Raw genomic sequence first — 22128 nt, forward strand, 5'->3', positions numbered from 1 at the left:
TGTTGCCAAGAAACAGCTGGACCACCATGTTGCTGAGCACACTGCCCAACATGACATTCTTCACTATAATGACCATTTCACAGCCTGTGCCATCTGGATCCCCCCCACCAGCACCAGTTTTTCTGAACTCTTCCAGTGATATATTCTATATTCCTATAACCCTCTTGGCCTCATCATTCATTATTCATTGTCCTTATCCACCTAGCCCCTTCCCTGTTCCCACTCCAGCACTAGACAGCACTCTATTCCACAAATACACTCACAGTATTTTTGCTTCTCTCTTTTTCTGCTAACCTCCTAACTGCACCTAGCTGCCCAACCATCTCTCCACCTTGTCCCTGTATGCTCCCACAAGTAGCACTTTACTCTTCCCCAGTCCTACACTGCCATCATTTTTGTGTCTATCTGCGACTCAGCATTTATACTATATGGTGAGAAGCAACTATCCTTTTCATAATATTGTAACATTCCATCCTGGATTTTCCATTTCTTTTATGTGGTGAAATGAGTTTTTAAAGAAATGAAGATACTTACTTCTTTGCACAGGGCTGCAATATATAACGCACAGAGAGGTGTGTCTTCAGCAGGCTTCAGCACTACAGTACAACCTGTGGCAAAAGCAGGAGCTAACTTCCATACAGCCATCAGCACTGGAGCATTCCACGGTATTATTTGGCCAACCACACCAACAGGTTCTTTCCGTGTGTAGGTGAAGTAAGGGCCATCTGGAATTTATGGACCAATGTCATGTTATTTCATCTTAGTCATTTAAAACATACATGTACACAAGCTATAAATTCATGTATGCTACCTCAATATGATAATTAACATCACTTGATAATTAATTATTGTTGAAAAAAGAAAAACTGGAGGGGGCTTTAAGAGATGGAAGGAAAAAAATGTTGAACTGCAAGTTTCTTAGAACTTTCTGGACAGCTCCTTTAGAAAGAGAAAGAGAGCAGTAGTAAAAATGAAAGGTGGATAAAAGAATTATTTAGAAATTAACAAAGGACTCTTATTGTTACTTCTGATATTTTACTTCATCTTCTCACTCCCAGTAACTGAATACATTACATTATGTAGACCCTGTTGTAAAGAAGCACCTTCAGAGATGTGAAATGAACCAATGAACCAATGTATACATTAACAAAGATGTGACAGTTACCAACTGCTTCTGTGAACTGTTTTAACTATTAAACATAATTAATCCACTATATTCCATTCATAGATACAAATTATTTGAATATAATACAATCTGAAGAAGAACAATATACAAAATAGCTGATGGTTATACAATTGAAAGAAGAACAATATGCAGAATAGCTGATGTTTATTTATTTTATGAAAAATCTTTACATTAGCACACCCTCTTGTGGCCATTGATAGGCATTTCTAGGTGCAGTATGAACAGTAGGCTTTTTACAATCCACATTATTACAGTGTTGCTGATAAATAACTTGTAACCTCCTTTATTACAAAATATTAAAATAAATTTTCAAAGGCTTGTACAGATTTCTCCTCATTGTTACTGAGCCATCTGCTATCTGCTGAAATGTGATGTTCACACAGCACACATTTAGGTTTTGTCTTATATACACTTGTTACTGTTTTTAGTCATGTTTCTAACCACATTTTATTTATATCATCTCACTTTCTCTTGTACACATTTATGAATAGTTTCCTTTAATTCAGTATAATCTTCCCTGTTCCTATCACTGTTTGACTGAGACTCTCACATTCTCTTAAGTAATGGCTTTGTTCTAGTCAAAGACTTATTTAATTTATCATCTTCAAACTCCCAATATATTTTGTTGTTTGCCTAAATACTTTTACTAAATAACTTCACCTTTGTCTATTTAAGTATCATCTTCATTTTCTGAGATCCTTAACATGTTGCTCACTTCAATCTTGCATATCTCCCTAGTTTTTAACAAAGTTTTGTAATTTATATGTCTGACTTTCTGCCTAATAATACCTTTTTTTGGTTTAATATCTGTTTTTGCTCTGCATCCTACAAGTTTCCAATCACTCAAAATTCTGAGGTAGTTTACAGTTTATTAGGTAAATAGTGTCCAAGCCTGGAAAGAAGTTCATTGTATGCTTGGTATATCTGCTGAAGTTCCTCATGCAAGATGTGCAGGAGGCACAGCTATTGACGGTGCAGGGTGCAGCTGTTTGCAAATTGGTCTTGTGTCAGTACCGATGGCTCCTGTCACTTGGGTTCTGAGGTCATCCATAGCCTGTGTGGGCAGTTGGTAGAAATGGTGAAGACTACTGACTTCATTCATGGGATGCAAACAGAGCTCATTATTTGCAGCATTGCATCCAGAGTTGGTCAAAGTCCGTTGGTTTGGAGCTGAGTAAATGGCCTCAACCAAAGGGCCCATCAATTCTGTGATGGTCTTGGCTGCAGATTTCTCAGGAACTGCGTTATGGGGTGGAAAACTGTATGACTCCCTTGATAGGTCAGGGTGCACTACACAGAGGAAACTACTTAGATAAAGTACTTGAGGGTTCAAATTTGGGTTTTTTAGGCTAGGCAGCAGTTTGAGGTCCTCTGATGAGTGCTCATCAGTGGACTCGCAGAGAGCAAAATCAGACCATGTACAAAGTAAAGACACTTCAATTGTCATAGTTCTAACAGTAAATTGTTGAAGTATTTGTTAAATTAAAAGCACTCAAATGAACACCTGTGGACTCATGTGAGCCATGATCTTTGTACATCTTTGTCTTTATGTCCCAGGGTCTTTGCTTTGCTCATCCTCAGTACATGTCCATTTGACCGTTTGTCTGCTTGTCAGTGTATACCTGCTACTGCATCATGTTATGTTCATCATACTGTATGTCATCTAGCACTCACTGCAGTATAATGGTGTTTTTCCCCTTGAAGTGGTCTGATAAAGTGTACAGTAATGTGTTTACCGGTCTTCTTAATAGAAGTAGTTTACCAACAATATTCACATATGACACTGTTAAATCAATTTCTCCAGAGCACAACACTGGAATTTCAGTCTGATTCACTGCCACAGATTTATGCATGCTAACACTGTTCACTACATTCTTCATCCAATTTTTATTTACTATAAGACCAAAAAGCCTGGACATTTTTGAAGTAAGTGCCCTTACTTTGACAAAACAGAACCTCAAATGCCTTCAGTGCGGCACTTTTTAGTGGTTCTTTTAATGGAAGTGACAGTTAAGTTGATATGAGTGCTAGTGTGCCATCTCATGCAAATAAAAACTGTATAAAGGATACAGTAGACAATGTTAGTACGCACAAACTTGTGGCAGCTAACCATTCTGAAATTCCAATGTTATGGTCTGGAGAAGTTGATTTAACAATAGTAGTTGGAAAGACTCACTGTGATAAGAGTGAAAACTGTTGTGTGTGCTCCAGAACTGAAGATATATTTATTATCTGTGAGCAGCTTGACTGAGCAAGGAAACTCATGTGAATTTGCTAGTGATCACTGTAATAGTTTTAACAAGACTCAAGAATTAACTGCAACTCACCACAACATGGTTTTGGAGAAGGATAATGAACACTAACAGCATCAACACTTTAGTTGAACATATTCTGAGTTCACTTGACAGGCAGCAGAAGGCTTATGGGGTCGTCATGGACCTATCAAAAGCATTTGACTATGTACATCATTCTAGGTAAATGGAGAAGATCCAGCAGTAGTGGACCTGAAGTAAATCCTACGCAATAATCAAGATGCACATTTTGCACAGAAACAATGCAAAGAAATCAGACATACTATTGATGGAAAAATAATGAATTACATATTTGAGTCACACACTGCCAGATAATGGTGTGCTGCAGGATTCAATGCCTAAGCCAATACAGTTTATTCTCTATTTAAATGACTTACTAAAATATGTTAAACAAAAACATATAATTTATGCCAATGACACTTGCTGAGACAAAGGAGGAGCTTGAAGAGGGAGCACTCCTAAAAATAGAAACTGCAATAAATACCTAGTACAAAACAATCTCTTTATAAATCAATCTAAAACAATTTTTTCAGTGTTCCAACCAAACAGTGTGAAATGTATAATAAAAATACTAAATTAAATAGTGGATAAATAATGTAATTGGACAGAAAAAAATCTACTCACCACATGGTGACAGGAGAGCACACATATAAAAAGGTACTGAAATTTTCAAACTTTTGCAACCTTCACTGGATTTAATTACCTCACCAGTCTAGTTCAAAAGCAAATTTCCTGGGCCATCACATCCAATGCTGTCCACCCCCAGTAGCTGAGTGGTCACCACGACGGACTGTCAATCCGAAGGGCACGGGTTCGATTCCCGTCTGGGTCGAAGATTTTCTCTGCTCAGGGACTGGGTGTTGTGTTGTCCTAATCATCATCTTTTCATCCCCATCGACGCACAAGTTGCTGAAGTGGCATCAAATTGAAAGAGTTGCACCAGGTGAGTGGTCTACCCGACGGGAGGCCCTCGTCGCACTACATTATTATTATTACATCCAATGCTGGAAATGCTGATCCCTCCAAAATACAACTTATGAGTACACTTCTTGTCACTCACTATCATCCAGGTATTGATAGCATTAATCAGCTACTTCAACAAAGCTATGTCTTCCTAAAATGAGTTCCATTCTGTTTGACATTTTGTCCACCACACCTAGAATAGCTTTTTGTTGCCCACCCAATCTCCACAATATCCTTGTCAGACCCTATGGTCCTTCTGCACTCATTTCCCTACCTATGGCATCTATCCCCATAACCATCTCTACTATAAGACTTGCCGTACCACTGCCTATACTAGCCCTGTAAGTAGCAAAACATATACTGTCAGAGGAAGAGCCACTGGTGAGTTGACACGTCATATACCAGCTATTACGTAAACACTGTTTACCAAGTTATGTTTTAGGATAAAAGGGAATAGGCAGAGAGAATATACTGGCAACATACATTCTCGGTGGCTGTTTCACCACACATGCCATCTGGATTCTTCCTCAGACACCAGTTTTTCAGAACTCCACAGGTGGGAACTGGCTTTACAACATGTCCCTGCTTCTTATCACCCACCTGGCTTTAACTTACATTAATTTCTCCCATCTTAGCATTCTTCTCAGTAACTATTCCTTTTTTGAATCCATTTTAGTTTTCAATATCTTTCTATATCTTCTACTTTGTCCTGTCACCATCTCTACCATATGCAATGCACTTAGCTTCCTGCTCTTACTAACTTGTAAGTTAAGCTCTCAGGTTTTCAAATCTCATCCAGTGCAGCATCCAACAATCAATCTTTCTTTCTCATCCTGTCCGGTACATCTTTGCTGACCCATGATTCTGGGTGACTTTTCTGAACTCTCCCCATTTCCTAAACCTCATAAGACCTTTTCCTTCACCCCTCTTCCTTCCCCTTCAACTCTTCTGCCAGAAGAAGGCATCACTGGTTCCAAAAGCCTGCAAATTCCAATTCCTTTTTTATGTTTGTTCTCCTGCCACCACTTGGTGAGTAGATTGTTTACGTATGCAATTACATTATATATTCTCAAAAATTCATTATTTCCGTTGATAAATTAATAGTGAGTCACTTAACAAAGTAAGCAACACAAAATTTTTAGAAACTACTATAGGTACACATTTGATATGAGGGACAGCAGTGTCGGACTGACTGTCAGAGACAGAGCACCTCGTGTTCCTGCTGCTAATAAGGCGAGTACACCATGCATTTGTTATATATTTTTATGAGCTTCCAACAGCTTAAAGCAACTTATTTACAGATACCTGTGTAGTTACTACATTATTTTTGTAATTTCTTGTGTGTTTGAGTGCTTACTAGGCACAAGCTTTTATTTTAATAACAGCGTAGCGTACAGTATCGCCATTGTTATCAATCCTCGTATCATATAGGCTTTTGTTTGTTTTGATTAGTGTAGCTCAGTGTCATTTAGACTGTTAGTGAGAGAGCAGCTCGAATTCCTGCTGCTAATAAGCCAAGTACCCTGTTCATTTGTTACATATTTTTATATTTTTACGAGCTTCAAACAGACGTCAAGCATGTCCCATGTGTCCCCAGATCGGTCCACTGCTGTGGCCATCCTGGGTACTGGCTGCACTGAGGTTGACCCCACACCCATGGTTGAGTGCGAGATCATTTAAAAGTCTGGCAGGCAGCAAAAAACTTTCCTAGGGGCTGATCGTAGGGCCTCCCCAGTTTTTTTGACGAACAGGTTTCGGGCATTATCTGTGGATGACGATGTCTCTGAGCCGGACGCAGTTGTCCACCCTGTTCCAGTGGAAGCTTCTCAGCCCACAAGGTGTGGGCAATCACAGAGGGTGGCTCTGCTGGCAGTTGGAAGCTCCAACATCAGGCGCGTAATGGGGCCCCTTAGGAACATGGCTGCCAAGGAGGGGAAGGAAGCCAATGTGCACTCCATGTGCATACCCAGGGAGTCATTCTGGATGTGGAAAGGGTGCTTCCAGAAGCCACGAAGAGTACAGGGTGCAGCCAACTGGAGGTGGTGGCCCATTTCAGTAACAATGACATGTGTCACTTTGGATCGGAGGAGATTCTTTGGTGTCATGCGGTTAGTGGAAGTGGTAAAGACTGCCAGTCTTGCTAGCAATATTAAGACAGAGCTCACCACCTGCAGCATCACCAATAGAGCCAAATGTGGCCCTTTGGTGTAGAGCCAAATGGAGGGTTGAAATTAGAGGTTCAGGCAATTCTGTGACTGTGTAGGCTGCAGATTCCTTGACTTGTGCCATCGGGTGGTGGGTTTCCAGGTTCTGCTTAATACGCCAGGAGTCCACTACACGCAGGGAGCAGCTACACGGGTAATGGGGGCTGTGTGGAAGGGAATGGGTGGCTTTTTAGGTTAGAGGATCTCAGGGAACCACAGAAAGGGTGTCCGTCTAAAAGGGGACAGGTAAAACACAGTAAGTTAGTTGTAGAAACAATTGGTATTGTAATTGTAAATTGTCATAGCTGTGTTGGGAAAGGACCAGAGCTCCAAGCCCTAATTGAAAGCACTGGAGCTCAAATAGTTATAGGTACAGAAAGCTGGCTAAAGCCAGAAATAAGTTCAGCCACAATTTTTTTCAAAAGATCTAACAGTGTTCAGAAAGAATAGATTAAATACAATTGGTGGTGGAGTATTTATTGCTGTCAGAAGAAGTTTGCCTTGTAGTGAAATTGAAGTAGATAGTTCCTGCAAAATAGTATGGGTAGAGGTTATACTTGACAATCAGACTAAACTATTAATTGGATCATTTTATCAACCCCCGACTCAGAAGATATAGCTGCTGGGCAGTTCAAAGAAAACTTGAGTCTCATTTCAAATAGGTACCCCACTCACACAGAGACTTCAATCTACCCTCGATATGCTGGAATAATTATACATTTATAGCTGGCAGCAGGCATAAAATGTCATCCCGAAATTGTACTGAATGCTTTCTCAGAAAATTATTTGCACAAGTAGTTCATGACCCCACTCGAAGCGCAAATGGTTGCAAAAGCATACTTGACCTCTTAGCAACAAATAATTCTGGACAAATAGCGAGCACCATGATGAATACAGGGATTAGTGACCACAAGACAAGGGAGTTGCTGCTAGGCTGAATGCCGTAACATCCACAACCATCAAAAGGAAACACAAAGTATATCTATTTAAAAAAGCTGATAAAAAATGTTCTTAATGCCATTTTACAGACAGTCTTCACTCCTTCCGATCTGATCATGTAAGCATAGGAAAGTAGTGGAATGATTTCAGAGAGATAGTATCGACAGTAATTGAGAGATATATACCACATAAATTAATAAGTGATGGTACTGATCCCCCATGGTACACAAAATGGGCCAGATTGCTGTTGCAGAAGCAGCAAGAAAAAGAATGTCAAATTTAAAGGAATGCAAAATCCCCAAGACTGGCAAAGTTTTACAGAAGTTCAAAATATAGCACATACTTCAATGTGAGATGCTTTTAATGATTTCCATAATGAAACTCTGACTTGCAATCTGGCAGGAAACCCAAAGAGACTATGGCCATATAAAGCACACCAGTGGCAAAACACAATCAATATCTTCACTGAGTGATAACAATGCTGAAGCCACTGATGACAGTGCCACTAAAGCAGAGTTTGTAAACATGGTTTTCCGAATCTCCTTCGCCAAAGAAGACAAAGTAAATATTCCTGAATTCCAATCAAGAGCAACTGCCAAGATGAGAAACATAGAAGTAGATATCCTCGGTGTTGCAAAGCAGCTTAAATCACTTAATAAAGCCAAGGCTTCTTGTCCAGATTGTATACCAGTCAGGTTCCTCTCAGAGTATGCTGATACAATAGCTCCATATTTAGCAATTATATACAACTGCTCACTCACAGAAAGATCTGTACCTAAAGACTGGAAAATGTTGAAGTCACACCAATACCCAAAAAGAGAAGTAGGAGTAATCTGTTTAATTACAGGCCCATATCACTAATGTCAATTTGCAGTAGGGTTTTGGAACATATATTGTATTCAAACATTATGAAGTATCTCAAAGAAAATGATTTATTGATACATCATAAGCACGGATTCAGAAAATATCATTCTTGTGAAACACAATTAGCTCTTTACACTCACAAAATAATAGGTGCTATTGACAGGGGATGTCAAATTGATTCCATATTTTTAGATTTCCATAAGGCTTTCGACAATGTTCCTCACAAGTGTCTTCTAACCAAACTGCGTGCCTATGGAATATCACCTCAGTTGTGTGATTGGATTTATGATTTCTGTCAGAAAGGTCACAGTTCATAGTAATAGACAGAAAGTCATTGAATAAAATAGAAGTAATATCCAGCATTCCCCAAGGACATGTCGTAGGCCCTCTGTTGTTCCTGGTCTATATTAATGATATAGGAGACAATCTTAGTGGCCATCTTAGACTGTTTGCAGATGATGCTGTCATTTGCTGTCTTGCGTAGTCATCAGGTACCAAAATGAATTGCAAAATGATTTAGATAATATATCTGTATGGTGCAAAAAGTGGCAATTGACCCTGAATAAAGAAAAGTGTGAAGTTATTTGCATGAGTACTAAAAGAACTCCACAAAATTTCGATTATGTGATAAGTCACACAAATCTGAAGGCTGTAAATTCAACTAAATACTTAGGGATCACAATTATAAATAACATAAATTGGAATGATCACATAGATAATGTTGTGGCTAGAGCAAACCAAAGACTGCAATTCACTGGCAGAACACTTAGAAGGTGCAACAGGTCTACTAAAGAGACTGCTTACACCATGCTTGTCCACCCTATTCTGGAGTACTACTGTGCAGTGTGGGATCCGCATCAGGTGGGCTTGATGGATGGCATCGAAAAAGTACAAAGAAGGGCAGTTTGTTTTGTATTATCATAAACACAGACATAATACATGAATTGGAGTGGTGATCATTAAAACAAAGGTGTTTTTTGTTGTGACGGGATCTTCTTATGAAATTTCAATCACCAGTTTTCTCCTCTGATTGCAAAAACATTCTGTTGGCACCCACCTACATAGGAAGAAATGATCATCACAACAAAATAAGAGAAATCAGGGCTCACACAGAAAAATGTAAGTGCTTGTTTTTCCCTCATGCTGTTCGAGAGTGAAATGGTAGAGAGACAGCTTGAAGGTCGTTCATTGAATCCTCTGCCAGGCACTTTATTATGAATAGTAGAGTAATCACATAGATGTAGATGTAGATGTAGGTAAAAGGTAAACACAGATTTTCATCATGTATAACCACAGAAGGTAGCTACATGAAAGCTGAAGCTTTAAATTTCATATTTAAGAAACTGTTTACACAGGTGGATCAAACAAATATAACATTTTTTGGGCGCTGCACAGACACTCATAAGTAATGGGCATTCCTGGCATAGAGGAGCAATTGAAGGAGGTAAAAACAAACAAATACCAGTCCAGAGGGGAGCCAGTTCGGTTTTACAAAAAGTACTTTATGGCATTGAACCTTTACTTAGCTTGTATTTATCACACAACTCTCACTTACTACTAAGTCCCAAACAACCAGGAAAAAGTGCTGGTTATTGCTGTGTATATTAAAGGTAAAAGAACAGAGCCATAAAATTACATAGCAATACCCTTAACGTAAGTTTGCTGAGAATTCTTCAGCATATTCTGAGTATGACTATAATAAATTTCCTTGAGATGGGACAGCTTTTGTCCACAAAGCAGCACAGATCTATAAAGCATCTCAAGTGTAAAACTCAGCTTGGCCTTTTCTTGCATATCTTGCAAACCATGGATGAAAGGCAACAGGCAGATGGCATTTTCCCAGATTTTCGGAAAGGTTGGGGCAGGCGGAGAAATTGGCTATGGCAGAGCATGCACTGTGTGAGACCGACCATGTAGTAAAATTTGATGATGAGGATGTTCTGGCTGTAGAAAAGAACTATCACACCTACTTGTCAAGAGAAGCTATAAAAATACATGAACAAGAGAATAGCTTCAGCAAGAAAGAAGAAGGCCTCAAGGTAAATGGATCTTGGCTTCCCATGCTGCAGTGAATGACTGTCACAAGTAGCAAGAGCACTGTACATATAGTTTGCAGTGACGAGCTTGGCTTCAGGTCACCAACTGCAATTGGGGGGGGGGGGGGGGGTGACTCTTTGACAATATCAGCCACTCATACTGGTGAAACAGCAGAAAAATCATCAGAAGAATGTCAGTTGAAGAACCCGAGACAGAAGCCAACAGGTAGTTTGTCTCCAGAAAGCATTCAACATGGTGCTGCATAGCAGACTGTTACAAAGGTCCAAGCATATGGATTAGCTTCCCAGATACATGAGTGACTAAGAGAGTTCTGAAGTAATAGAACCCATTAAGATGCCCTTGACGGCAAGGGTATCATCAGGAATTCCCCAGGGGAGGGTGATATGACCACTCTTGTTCTCTGTATATATAAACGATCTGATGGTCAGGATGAGCAGCAATCTGTGGCTGCTAGCTGATGATGCTGTGGTGTCCAGCAAGGTGTCATAGTTTAGTGACTGTGGAAGGATACAAGATGACTTTGAATTTCTAGTTGCTGTTATGAGTGGCAGCTTGCTCCAAATGCGGAAAAGTGTAAGTTAATGCTGATGAGTAGGAAAAAATCCTGTAATGTTCATTATTGATATGCTGCTTGACACAGTCACATTGATTAAATATGTAGGCACAATGTTGCAAAGTAATATGAAATGGAATGAGCACCTAAGGTGGTAGCAGGGATCACAAATGCTCAACTTTTGTTTATTGGGGAAGTTTTAGGGAAACATAACTTTAGGGAAATGTATCTATTCTATAAAGAAGACTGTGTATAGAACGCTAATGGGGCCCTTTCTTGAGTACTACTCGAGTGGTTGGAAACTGCACTGCATCAGTTTAAAGGAAGATATAATAGCAGTTCAGAGGTGTGCTGGCACATTTTTTACCAGTGGGTTCAATCTACAAGCAAGTATTATGGAGATGCTTCAGGATCTTAATGGGAATCCCTGAAGGGGAAATGAAATTCTTTCCATGAAACACTGTTGAAAAAAATTAGACAACCAGCATTTTAAGCCGACTGTGCAACAATTCTGCTGTTGCCAATGTACATCTTGTGTAAGGACAATAAGGATAAGATAAGGCAAATTAGGGCCCATACACAGGCATGTGGACAGTAATTTTTTCCTCGCTCCATTTGTGAGTGGAGCAGGTAAGGAAATGACTAGTAGTGGTGGTACAAGGTACCCTCTACCATGCACCATACTGTGGCTTGCAGAATATCTATATAGATGCAAATTGCCACATCCTACACATTTCTTTATTGTTTGTTGAAACAAAGTAAATTTCACTTTTAGTTTAATTTTCCATGTCCAATTACTCTTTGTTTTCTTCAGGAAAAATATGTTATTGACAAGAATGATATTCTTGACTGATTCAAATAATGTATGGCCTCTGTCATTTCTGCCGTTGTATCCTGATCCCCACTGAAGAATCGCTCTTATTTTTTGTCCTGTTATCATACTGCAGTGACATTTGCTCTCATTTATCACTTTTGTAACTCTTCACAGTGATTCTGTATCTCTTCATCTAAGCATGAGCATATTGATGAATAGACTTCATTTATATTCAATGAGCACCCTTCGTTTATTTTTAAAACAAGAATAGCTTTTCTGTCATATTCATTTGATGCTGTATTATTCTTTTTAATTGTCTATCATTGAATCTCCTCTCTGGTTTCTTCCTTTGCAATAAAAAATTTGATCTGATAATAATGCTGTTTGTTCTTAGGTTTTTTTGCACTTCTTATAACTGATGTCTTGTAACTCTGCTTCCAATCTGTTCGGGAGGAGTTTAGTTTATCATTGAATACCAAAGTTCTGTAGTATACTATATCTAAATGAAAAGTGGTAGGAGCAGTTAGATGCCCAGGTCCCATATTTTATTTAGCCCAACTTCACACAGCTATAGTAGCTGGGCTTGCCCCCATTGTCAAAGACATTGTCTGAGTTCTCTCAGCCCACAATTCTCTCAATTCTTTTGCTCAGGCCACAATTTTGATACCATAGGAACTCACACAACAATAGCACCTCTGACAACAAACACTTTATGGTCCACTAGCCTGTTAGAGTCCACAGATTTGTATTTGTAACTCTCAGCTCAAGGTGACATGTTTGCATGCTGATCACATTTCAGCCAAGCCATCAAGCCTCTCAGCCACAGTGTCGTTTAGCAGTCAGTCTTTGTGTTCCATTCAAGCTGTGGGAATTTACTCACCACACAGTTTTTCTGGTACTGAGCACCGCGGGTTTCAAATCCGCACCAGATGGTATGGACCTCAATTACCACTAGAGGTCTCTGCAGCCATCGCGCCATAAGCCGTGGATGCGTGTGCTCCTGGCCCATGTATAATGTGAGAGCACCACTGTGGAGCATGTGATCCTAGGGGCCAATAGCAGCATACCTTATTGTGTATTTAAGTGCCTGCCTCTCACTCAGCGAAGCAGTCTGATATTCGTGTGAGTCTCTCAATATCTCACTTACAGACATTGTACTTACTTCCGTGTACAAGTGGACGTTGTTGATTTCGTGAGGTTTTCACTTGTGACCCCGTTACTTATTGCTTGTTGTTGTTGGTGGTGTCTTGCTTGGTCATCTGGCATCATGGGTGTCCTTTCTTTCCTGTTCGTCCATCTCGTTTGCCCATGGGCTGCTCCGTTCAGTCCCACCACAGTTTTGTTCACGGCAACCCCGTGACCATTCCAGTCACAGTTACAACATTTTGGTGATGAGGTAAATGGTGGTAGTTGTTAGCATGGAGGCGAAGTTGGTCTGTCTTCTGAGACAACAGTAGCAGTTCATGCAGCAGCAGTAGCTCCAGTTAGACATCTTACAGCAGTCACTGCAGTTGCTAATGGACAAAGTTGATGCAAGGGGCACACTACCACAACAGCTTCATAGTCCTCAGGTGTCTGATGCTTTCCCATGTCCACAGTTTTCCCCCCATTTAATGATGTAAACGAAGATTGGGAAACATACTTACATCAGCTGAAACAACATTTCACAGCTTTTCAAGTCATGGATGACTCCTTGCAGTGGTCGTTGTTTTTGTCTTGGGTCTCCCCAGACACATTCTTTCTTCTCCGCAAGTTTGACACCATTGTCTGATCCTGTGGCTCTCTGTTTCCAGGAGATATGCCTTTTGCTGACAAATTATTATTTACTACATTACCCAGTGGTCGCCTCTTGGCTGGAGTTCCACCAGTACCATAAACAGGCTGGTCAGTCATGGCGTTCCTGTGTCACGGACTTGCAGGGTTTCAGCTGTTGATGCGATTTTACATGCACCAATCAACAGTATAAGGCTTCGTATGCAGACTCCCTGATTTGGGATGTGGTGGTTCAGCTAGGTCCTGATCCTGAGGTCCGCACTGTGGTGTTGAAACTCGATAACCCTTCCTTGGACAAGATTCTATGCATTGCCCACTCATTTGAAATTGCTCAGGTGGCTAACAAGTTTCTCATGGCACGGCCACAAGTGGCGGCAATTGATTTGTCTCCATGAGTTCCGCCCTCACGACGTCAACATGGCCTGGCCAACAGTGGCCAGTGTCATCATGACTCCTCTTTGTCCAACGTCTCTATGGCATCAGTGCCTCCGATCGCCCCTAGTCGCCGGTCGTGCGGCCCATTTCCATCTTGCCCACAGTGCTTTACCATGCACTCTCAAGCTGATTGTCCCCACCACTGAAAAACGTGCATGCTGTGTGACAAGGAGGGCCACATCCGATCAGTTTGTTGAGGTCGCCTGACTCACTCCATCCCTGCCCCTCCTGTGCCTCAAGATACCGTATATGCTCTGCAATTGGTCCTCCCACTGGATGACCCATCAGCATGGAAGTTTTTTTTTAATTTTTATTTATTTATTTATTGTTCCATGGGACTAAATTAAGGAGAAGTCTCCATGGTCATGGAACGAGTCAATACATGAAATTATAACACGACAGTAGAAACAGATAAAATGAAATACAAGAAACATATTCAGGCGACAATTCGTAAGTTTAAATAAAGAAAATCAACAATGTAACACTGGAATTTGCTTAATTTTTCAGCTCTTCCAGGAGCTCCTCAACAGAATAGAAGGAGTAAGCCATGAGGAAACTCTTCAGTTTATACTTAAAAGCGTTTGGGCTACTGCTAAGATTTTTGAGCTCTTGTGGTAAGTTATTGAAAATGGATGCAGCAGAATAGTGCATTCCTTTCTGCACAAGAGTCAAGGAAGTGCATTCCACATGCAGATTTGATTTCTGACTAGTATTAACTGAGTGAAAGCTGCTAACTCTTGGGAATAAGCTAATATTGCTAACAACAAACGACATTAAAGAAAATATATACTGTGAGGGCAATGTCAGAATTCCCAGACTATTGAATAGGGGTCGACAAGAGGTTCTCGAACTTACACCACATATAGCTCGAACAGCCCGTTTAGGAGCCAAAAATACCCTTTTCGAATCAGAAGAATTACCCCAAAAAATAATACCATATGACATAAGCATATGAAAATATGCGAAGTAGACTACTTTTCGTGTTGAACTGTCACTTATTTCAGATACTGTTCTAATGGTAAATAAAGCAGCATTTAGTTTCTGAACAAGATCCTGAACATGGGCTTTCCACAACAGCTTACTATCTATCCGAATGCTGAGGAAATTGAACTGTTCTGTCTCGCTTATAATATGCCCATTCTGTCTGATCAAAATATCAGTTCTTGTTGAATTGTGAGTTAGAAACTGTAAAAACTGAGTCTTACTGTGATTTAGCATCAAATTATTTTCCACAAGCCACGAACTTATTTCATGAACTACATTATTTGATAATGTTTCAATATTACACACAAGATCCTTCACTACCAAGCTGGTGTTATCAGCAAACAGAAATATTTTTGAATTACCTGTAATACTAGAAGGCATATCATTTATATAAATAAGAAACAGCAGTGGCCCCAGCACCAACCCTTGGGGAATGCCCCACTTAACAGTGCCCCATTGGGACTGAACATCACTACCACTCTCAATATTGTGAAGAATTACCTTCTGCTTTCTGTTCTTAAAGTAAGAGGCGAACCAATTGTAAGCTACTCCCCTTACTCCATAATGGTCCAACTTCTGCAGTAATATCTTGTGGTCAACACAGTCAAAAGCCTTCGTTAAATCAAAGAAAACACCTAGCATTTGCAAACTTTTATTTAATCCGCCCAAAACCTCACAGAGAAAAGAGAATATAGCATTTTCAGTTGTTAAACCATTTCTAAAACCAAACTGTACATTTGACAGCAAATTATTTGAATTTAAGTGCTCCAGTAACCTTGTATATACAACCTTCTCGATAACTTTAGCAAACACTGATGGCATAGAAATAGGTCTATAATTGTCAACATTATCCCTGTCTCCCTTTTTACTTTACTACTGAGTACTTTAATCGGTCAGGGAACTGACCACTCCTAAAGGAAAAGTTACAGATATGGCTAAGTACTGGGCTAACATACACAGAACAATACTTCAGTATTCTGCTAGATACCCCATCATATCCATGAGAGTTCTTAGTCTTTAGTGATTTAATTATTAATTCAATCTCCCTCTTGTCAGTATCATGGAATAGCATTTTAGGTAACAGTCTCGGAACACTTTTTTCTACGAGCGTTATATGATTCCCTCTTGGCATTAGGTTTCTATTTAGTTCACCTGCTATATTCAGAAAGTGATTATTAAATACTGTAAATAAATGTGACTTATCAGTAACATGGACATTCCCACTACGCACTGATTCTATATACTCCACCTGTCTCTGCAGACCAGCCACTTCCTTTACGACTGACCATATGGTTTTAATTTTATCCTGAGACTTAGCTATTCTATCTGCATACCACATACTTTTTGCCTTCCTAATAAATTTTTTAAGCACCTTACAATACTGTTTGTAATGGGCTGCTGCGTTTAGATTTTGACTGTTTCTAACGTTTTGATATAACTGCCACTTTGTTCTATAGGATATTCTTATCCCTCTTGTCAGCCACCCAGGCTGCCTGTTTGTGCTAGTACCCTGTTTTGAATGTTCTAATGGAATGCAACTTTCAAAGAGCACGAGAAAAGTCTTGAGGAAAGCATTATATTTATCATCTACTGTATCAGCACTATAAACATCTTGCCACTCTTGTTCCTTGATAAGGTTTACAAAGGTCTCTACAGTAACTGGATCAGCTTTCCTAAAAAGTTGATAACTATATTTAACATGTGTTGCAGCACAAAAATCTTTTTGAGTTAAATGGCTCTGAGCACTATGGGACTTAACATCTATGGTCATCAGTCCCCTAGAACTTAGAACTACTTAAACCTAACTAACCTAAGGACAGCACACAACACCCAGCCATCACGAGGCAGAGAAAATCCCTGACCCCGCCGGGAATCGAACCCGGGAACCCGGGTGTGGGAAGCGAGAACGCTACCGCACGACCACGAGATGCGGGCTTTGAGTTAAAACTTGTGCATCATGATCTGAAAGGCCATTCACTTTTTTGGTAATAGAATGCCCTTCTAGTAATGAGGAATGAACAAAAATGTTGTCTATGGCCGGCCGGAGTGGTCGTGCAGTTCTAGGCGCCGCAGTCTGGAGCCGAGCAACCGCTACGCTCACAGGTTCGAGTCCTGCCTCGGGCATGGATGTGTGTGATGTCCTTAGGTTAGTTAGGTTTAAGTAGTTCTAAGTTCTAGGGGACTGATGACCTCAGATGTTAAGTCCCATAGTGCTCAGAGCCATTTGAACCATTTTTTTGTTGTCTATGGTTGTTCTACTGTTCCCTTGCACTCTCGTTGGAAAGAATACGGTTTGCATAAGATTATATGAATTGAGGAGGTCTACCAGCATCCTTTTCCTTGCACAATCACTTATACAATTAATATTGAAGTCACCACATATAATTAACTTTTTGTATTTCCTATAAAGTGAACCAAGAACCTCCTCTAGCTTTAGCAAAAATGTTGTGAAATCGGAGTCTGGGGATCTATAAATAACAACAGTTGGTAGTTTAACTCCACTAAATTTAACCACACCTGCACAACATTCAAACACCTTTTCAGTGCAATACTTTGAAACATCAATTGACTCAAATGGGATACCATTTTTCACATACATGGCTACTCCCCCACACCGCAAAGAGCTCCTAGAAAAGCTGCCAGCCAACCTGTATCCTGGTATAGGAAGTCTCTGAATTATCTCTTTATTTAAGAAGTGTTCAGATATACCAATAATTTCAGAGTCAACATCTATAAGCAGTTCACTAACTTTATCTCTAATACCTTGTATATTTTGATGAAATATACTAATTCCCTCATTACTCAGATACCTAAGCTTTGTCGAGAGTGGTTTCTTTGTTAGAGAGACTTCCCTTAACAAGAATACCTATCAGCTGACTTCAGTCTAAAAAAGGTGCAGCTCTAACACCCACTAGTACAGGAATTTTCCCATGAGTGATCCCACCACCCCACCTATGCTGTTACCTATAAGCTTTGCCAACCTCCCCTTTCCATACCTGTTGAGGTGCAGGTCATGTCTAGTGAAACCCGTCCTGCAGATAGACTCCACTGACACCACTGAAATGTGACTCATGCCTTCTGTCATCAGTGCACCCCCAAGTCTCATGTTATTACGCTTGATGGCTGTATTAAGATGAGGCCAATTGTGACGCTGAAACAGTTCCACGAAATGCACATTCATGTTGCCAGTCTGAGTGGCTATCTTTTCCAGGTCACCATCTATGTCATACTCCCCATCCCTATCAATACTATTACCAGCCCCACCCATAATCACTACCTGATCCTCTTTAGTAAAATCCCTACATAACCCTCCTATGTTAACAGTCACCTGAGCCAATCCTGCATTATGCTTCACAATGCTGGTGACCTGGTACTCACTCCCCAACACTTCCTGCAACTGCTGGCCTACACCTCTACCATGAGAACTACCTAACAGCAGAACCTTCTTCATTCTCTTAGACTTTGCAACTGTCCTAGCCACCGTAACTGCTGAGGTCTGCTGCATACTTCCTACATCTACAGCTACTAGAGATTCCTCTCCACTAGACTCTGACAGTTGGTCATATCTATTGCACACACTAATAATAAAACTATCTGAAAATCTCCTACTCCTAGCAGATCTCTTGCCAACAGCCAGCTCCCATTCCCCAACCCCCTTCTCCCTCCTCATCCTATCTAGCTCCTCCTGTGCATTTTTCAATTGCACCTGAAGGGCACAGATCTTACGCTCCTGCTCCTCTATCAACTTACTCTTGCTACATAACATGCAATTCCAGGAGAGGATCTCACCAGAATGCCCACTGGCTTCCCCACTGCATTCCCCCCAGTGAAAATACTTAGAACAAGTCTCACACCGCAATCCACTACTCACGAACCTATGGCAAAGCCCACACTTCTCACTCATGGTAAAATTTTGCAGTTATTGAAACAAGAAAACTACTTTATCTAAGTTCCACTAGTACAATAAGAAGGTGTTGAAAAACTGACTACAATAATCACAAACTTACTCTACAAGGGAAGTAACTACTATTATTAACAGTATTCATCGACAGCAAATGAGAATATAACAAAAGACTAACACGAAAAGAAAAACAAACGTCTAATGACACAGTAACAAAACTGAAAACAGTTCCCAAAAATTTCTTCTAAAATTATTTCACCAGAAAACACCAAGAACACTGGTTGAAGACTAATTAGTACTTAGCTTTCGATGTGCCACTACAGCTGCAACTGGTCAGTGCGGAATGTAAACACAGGTAAGAGGTTAAGTTACTCGATACAAAACACTCACAAATATCAAGTCACAACACAAGAAAGGCAGAGGTGAATGAAGAAACCACTAAGTCACTTATATAGTAAATATTATCACAAAAACCGTTAAAATATGTATCTGAAACCTAAAAATATATGAAAACTTAGAGAGCGATCTCACACGCAGTCACACACTTATGACGTCACACTATGCCTTTTCACTGAGGATGTTTTTAGGGGCCACCGTCTCCCTGATTAATATGGTGACATACGCCGCCTGGGCTCTCCTGAGTTGTTGCCTCCCTCTCGGCATTTGGTCACCTACGGAGACGGTTCCATTTCCCTTCGTGGGCAGTTTGTTTTCCAGGCGATGTACAAACATTTCCCCAGCTCCTTACCCTATTTGTTGTTGACCATCGGTCCACTTCAAATACTTTTGGCCTGGATGCATTTTAACTGTTTGGCTTTTCAATTTCTGATGAAGTTCAGGTCATTTCCACGGGTGTTCCTTTTCAGAACTTGGACGATCTGTGCTCCACTTTTGCGATTTCATTTGCCACAGATCTCGGATGTGCTTCAGATTTTCAGGAGCACATCACACTTTGGCCGGATGTGCAGCCTCGTTTTTTCTGGGCCCAACCCATTCTGGTGGCCTTATGGCCAGCAGTCAAACAGGAACTTGATCAGCTCCAGGCTGCTGGCATTCTGGAGCCTGTGAGATACAGTGTCTGGGTGACATCATTGGGGGTCATACGAAAAACCAATGGGTCCCTTTGGCTGTGTGGGGACTTTGGCACTACTGTCAATGCTCAATCCCTCGTAGACACTTACACCATTCTCCGACAGGAAGACCTTGCCAAGCTTGCAGGGGGAGAGTACTTTTCAAAGATTGACCTGGCTGAGGTATAACACCAGTTACCCTTGGATACTGATTACCAGGACAGCATGGTTATCAACACGCCTTTTGGATTATACAAGTGCCTTCCATTTGGTGTCTCTTCAGCGCCGGCCATTTACTAGCAGTTCCTGGAGCAGCTTACACAACCTGTCCTCAACTGCGTGAATTATCTGGATGAAAGGAAAATATGCAAAACCTCAGCACCTTTGCTCTGAATTCTGCAGGTTTATGCTGTCGGCTGGACAAGTGTTGTTTTTTTTTCAACTGGAAGTGGAATACTTAGGCCACTGGCTTAGCAAAGATGACATTCACCCTTCGGGTTGCAATATCACTGCCATTGAGGGCCTTGCTTGTCCCAAGGATTTATCTGAACTCCAGGTGTTTTTGGGCAAGGTTACTTATTACTTAAAGTTCTTACCCCAGGCTGCCTCTGTTGCTCAACCCCTCAATGACTTGTTTCACAAAGGGGTACCTTTTTTTTGGACTCTTGCCTGTGACCAGGCTTTTCTCCATTTGAAGGCGATGCTGAAGTCTGCCCCTTGCCTTACTCCCTTCTCTCGGGACTGTACCTTGGTTGTAACAGCTGATGCATTGGCATACAGCATTGGGGCCATCCTCGCACATCGGAATGGCAATGGCTCAGAACAGCCTATGGATTATGCATATAAGACGTTAAGCCCAGCACCACAGAACTACTCCCATATTGAAAAGGAGGCCCTGGCGGTAGTGTTCACTGTCCAAAAATTTCACACCTATCTATTTGGAGCAAAGTTTACCCTCCTGATGGACCATAAACCCTTAGTTATGCTTTTCAGACCACACTCTCACCTTCCAGAGTGGACAGCTCAATGTCTCCAGCACTGGGTGTTATTTTTACAGAATTATGCTTACACTATCCGGTACAGGCCCACCACCCACCATGCTAACATGGTCGCTTTGTCATGTCTCTCAGCAGGCCCCGATCTTGCATTTTACTAACAGGAGGTCCTGTACTTTCACATTGATTCCACCCGCCGGGATGTGCTGGATAGTCTGCCTCTTATAGCTGCTCACATTGCCACAGTTACACACCAAGACCCTATCTTGCAGCAGGTTCTCCGCTACATGGTCCATGGGTGGCCCTGGACAGACTTCAGCTCCTGGCGCCACCTGTCCTACAGGTTCTCTGTGGTCAACGAAGTCCTTCTGTTGGCCACAGAGTTGGATGCCCGTTGGGTGGTCATCCCTCTGGATTCGTGGCATCCAGTGCTCAGTTTGTTACACCGTGGACACTGGGGTATGTCCTGCATGAAAGTTTTGGCTCGCTGGCACATGCATTTGCCTAGCATCAATGGTAATATTGTGCGCCTGGTCCATGGGTGCACTGTGTGTGTGCATCAGCCGGCAAGCGCTGCTCAGTTGTTCGCACCCTGGCCTGTGCCTCACCAGCCCTGGAATTGCATTCATCTCGATTTTGCAGGCCCATTTTTGAAGTCCATGAGGTTACTCCAAATAACCATATGTCGTCCGCATGGCATCCACCACCACAGAGGCCACACTCATGGACCTGGTCCAGATTCTCGCCATTGAGGATCTGCCTCACACATTGGTCTCTGATAATGGCCCCCAATTCATGGCATCCTCCTTCCACAACTTCTGCCAGGCCAATGGTATCCAACATGTCTGTAGCCCACCTTTCCACCCTTCCTCCAATGGTGTAGTGGAGAGGCTTGTCCGCACATCTAAACAGAAGTTGGTGAAGGCAGTCTAAACATCTCCAACCACATCGGCCCTCACCCTGTTATTAAGCAACTATCGCACCATGCTAATTGATGGACAAAGTTTGGTGGAGTTCCTCCATGGGTGACAGCCGCGGACCCAGCTCCATTTGGTGATGCCGTCCCCCTCATGCCCC

At 41.3% G+C, this 22128-nt stretch overlaps 1 protein-coding gene across 1 annotated transcript in view; it reads right to left on the reverse strand.

Moving 5' to 3' along the window:
• Positions 1-22128, reverse strand: part of LOC126188063 (aldehyde dehydrogenase 1A1-like) — a 92421-nt gene that overhangs the window by 51433 nt on the left and 18860 nt on the right. The window contains exon 5 of the mRNA XM_049929506.1: positions 535-725. Coding sequence (XP_049785463.1) covers positions 535-725 — 191 coding nt within the window. The remainder of the gene's footprint in view (positions 1-534; positions 726-22128) is intronic.

Source organism: Schistocerca cancellata, chromosome 5 (assembly GCF_023864275.1).
Source record: "Schistocerca cancellata isolate TAMUIC-IGC-003103 chromosome 5, iqSchCanc2.1, whole genome shotgun sequence".
NCBI classification, from domain to species: domain Eukaryota; kingdom Metazoa; phylum Arthropoda; class Insecta; order Orthoptera; family Acrididae; genus Schistocerca; species Schistocerca cancellata.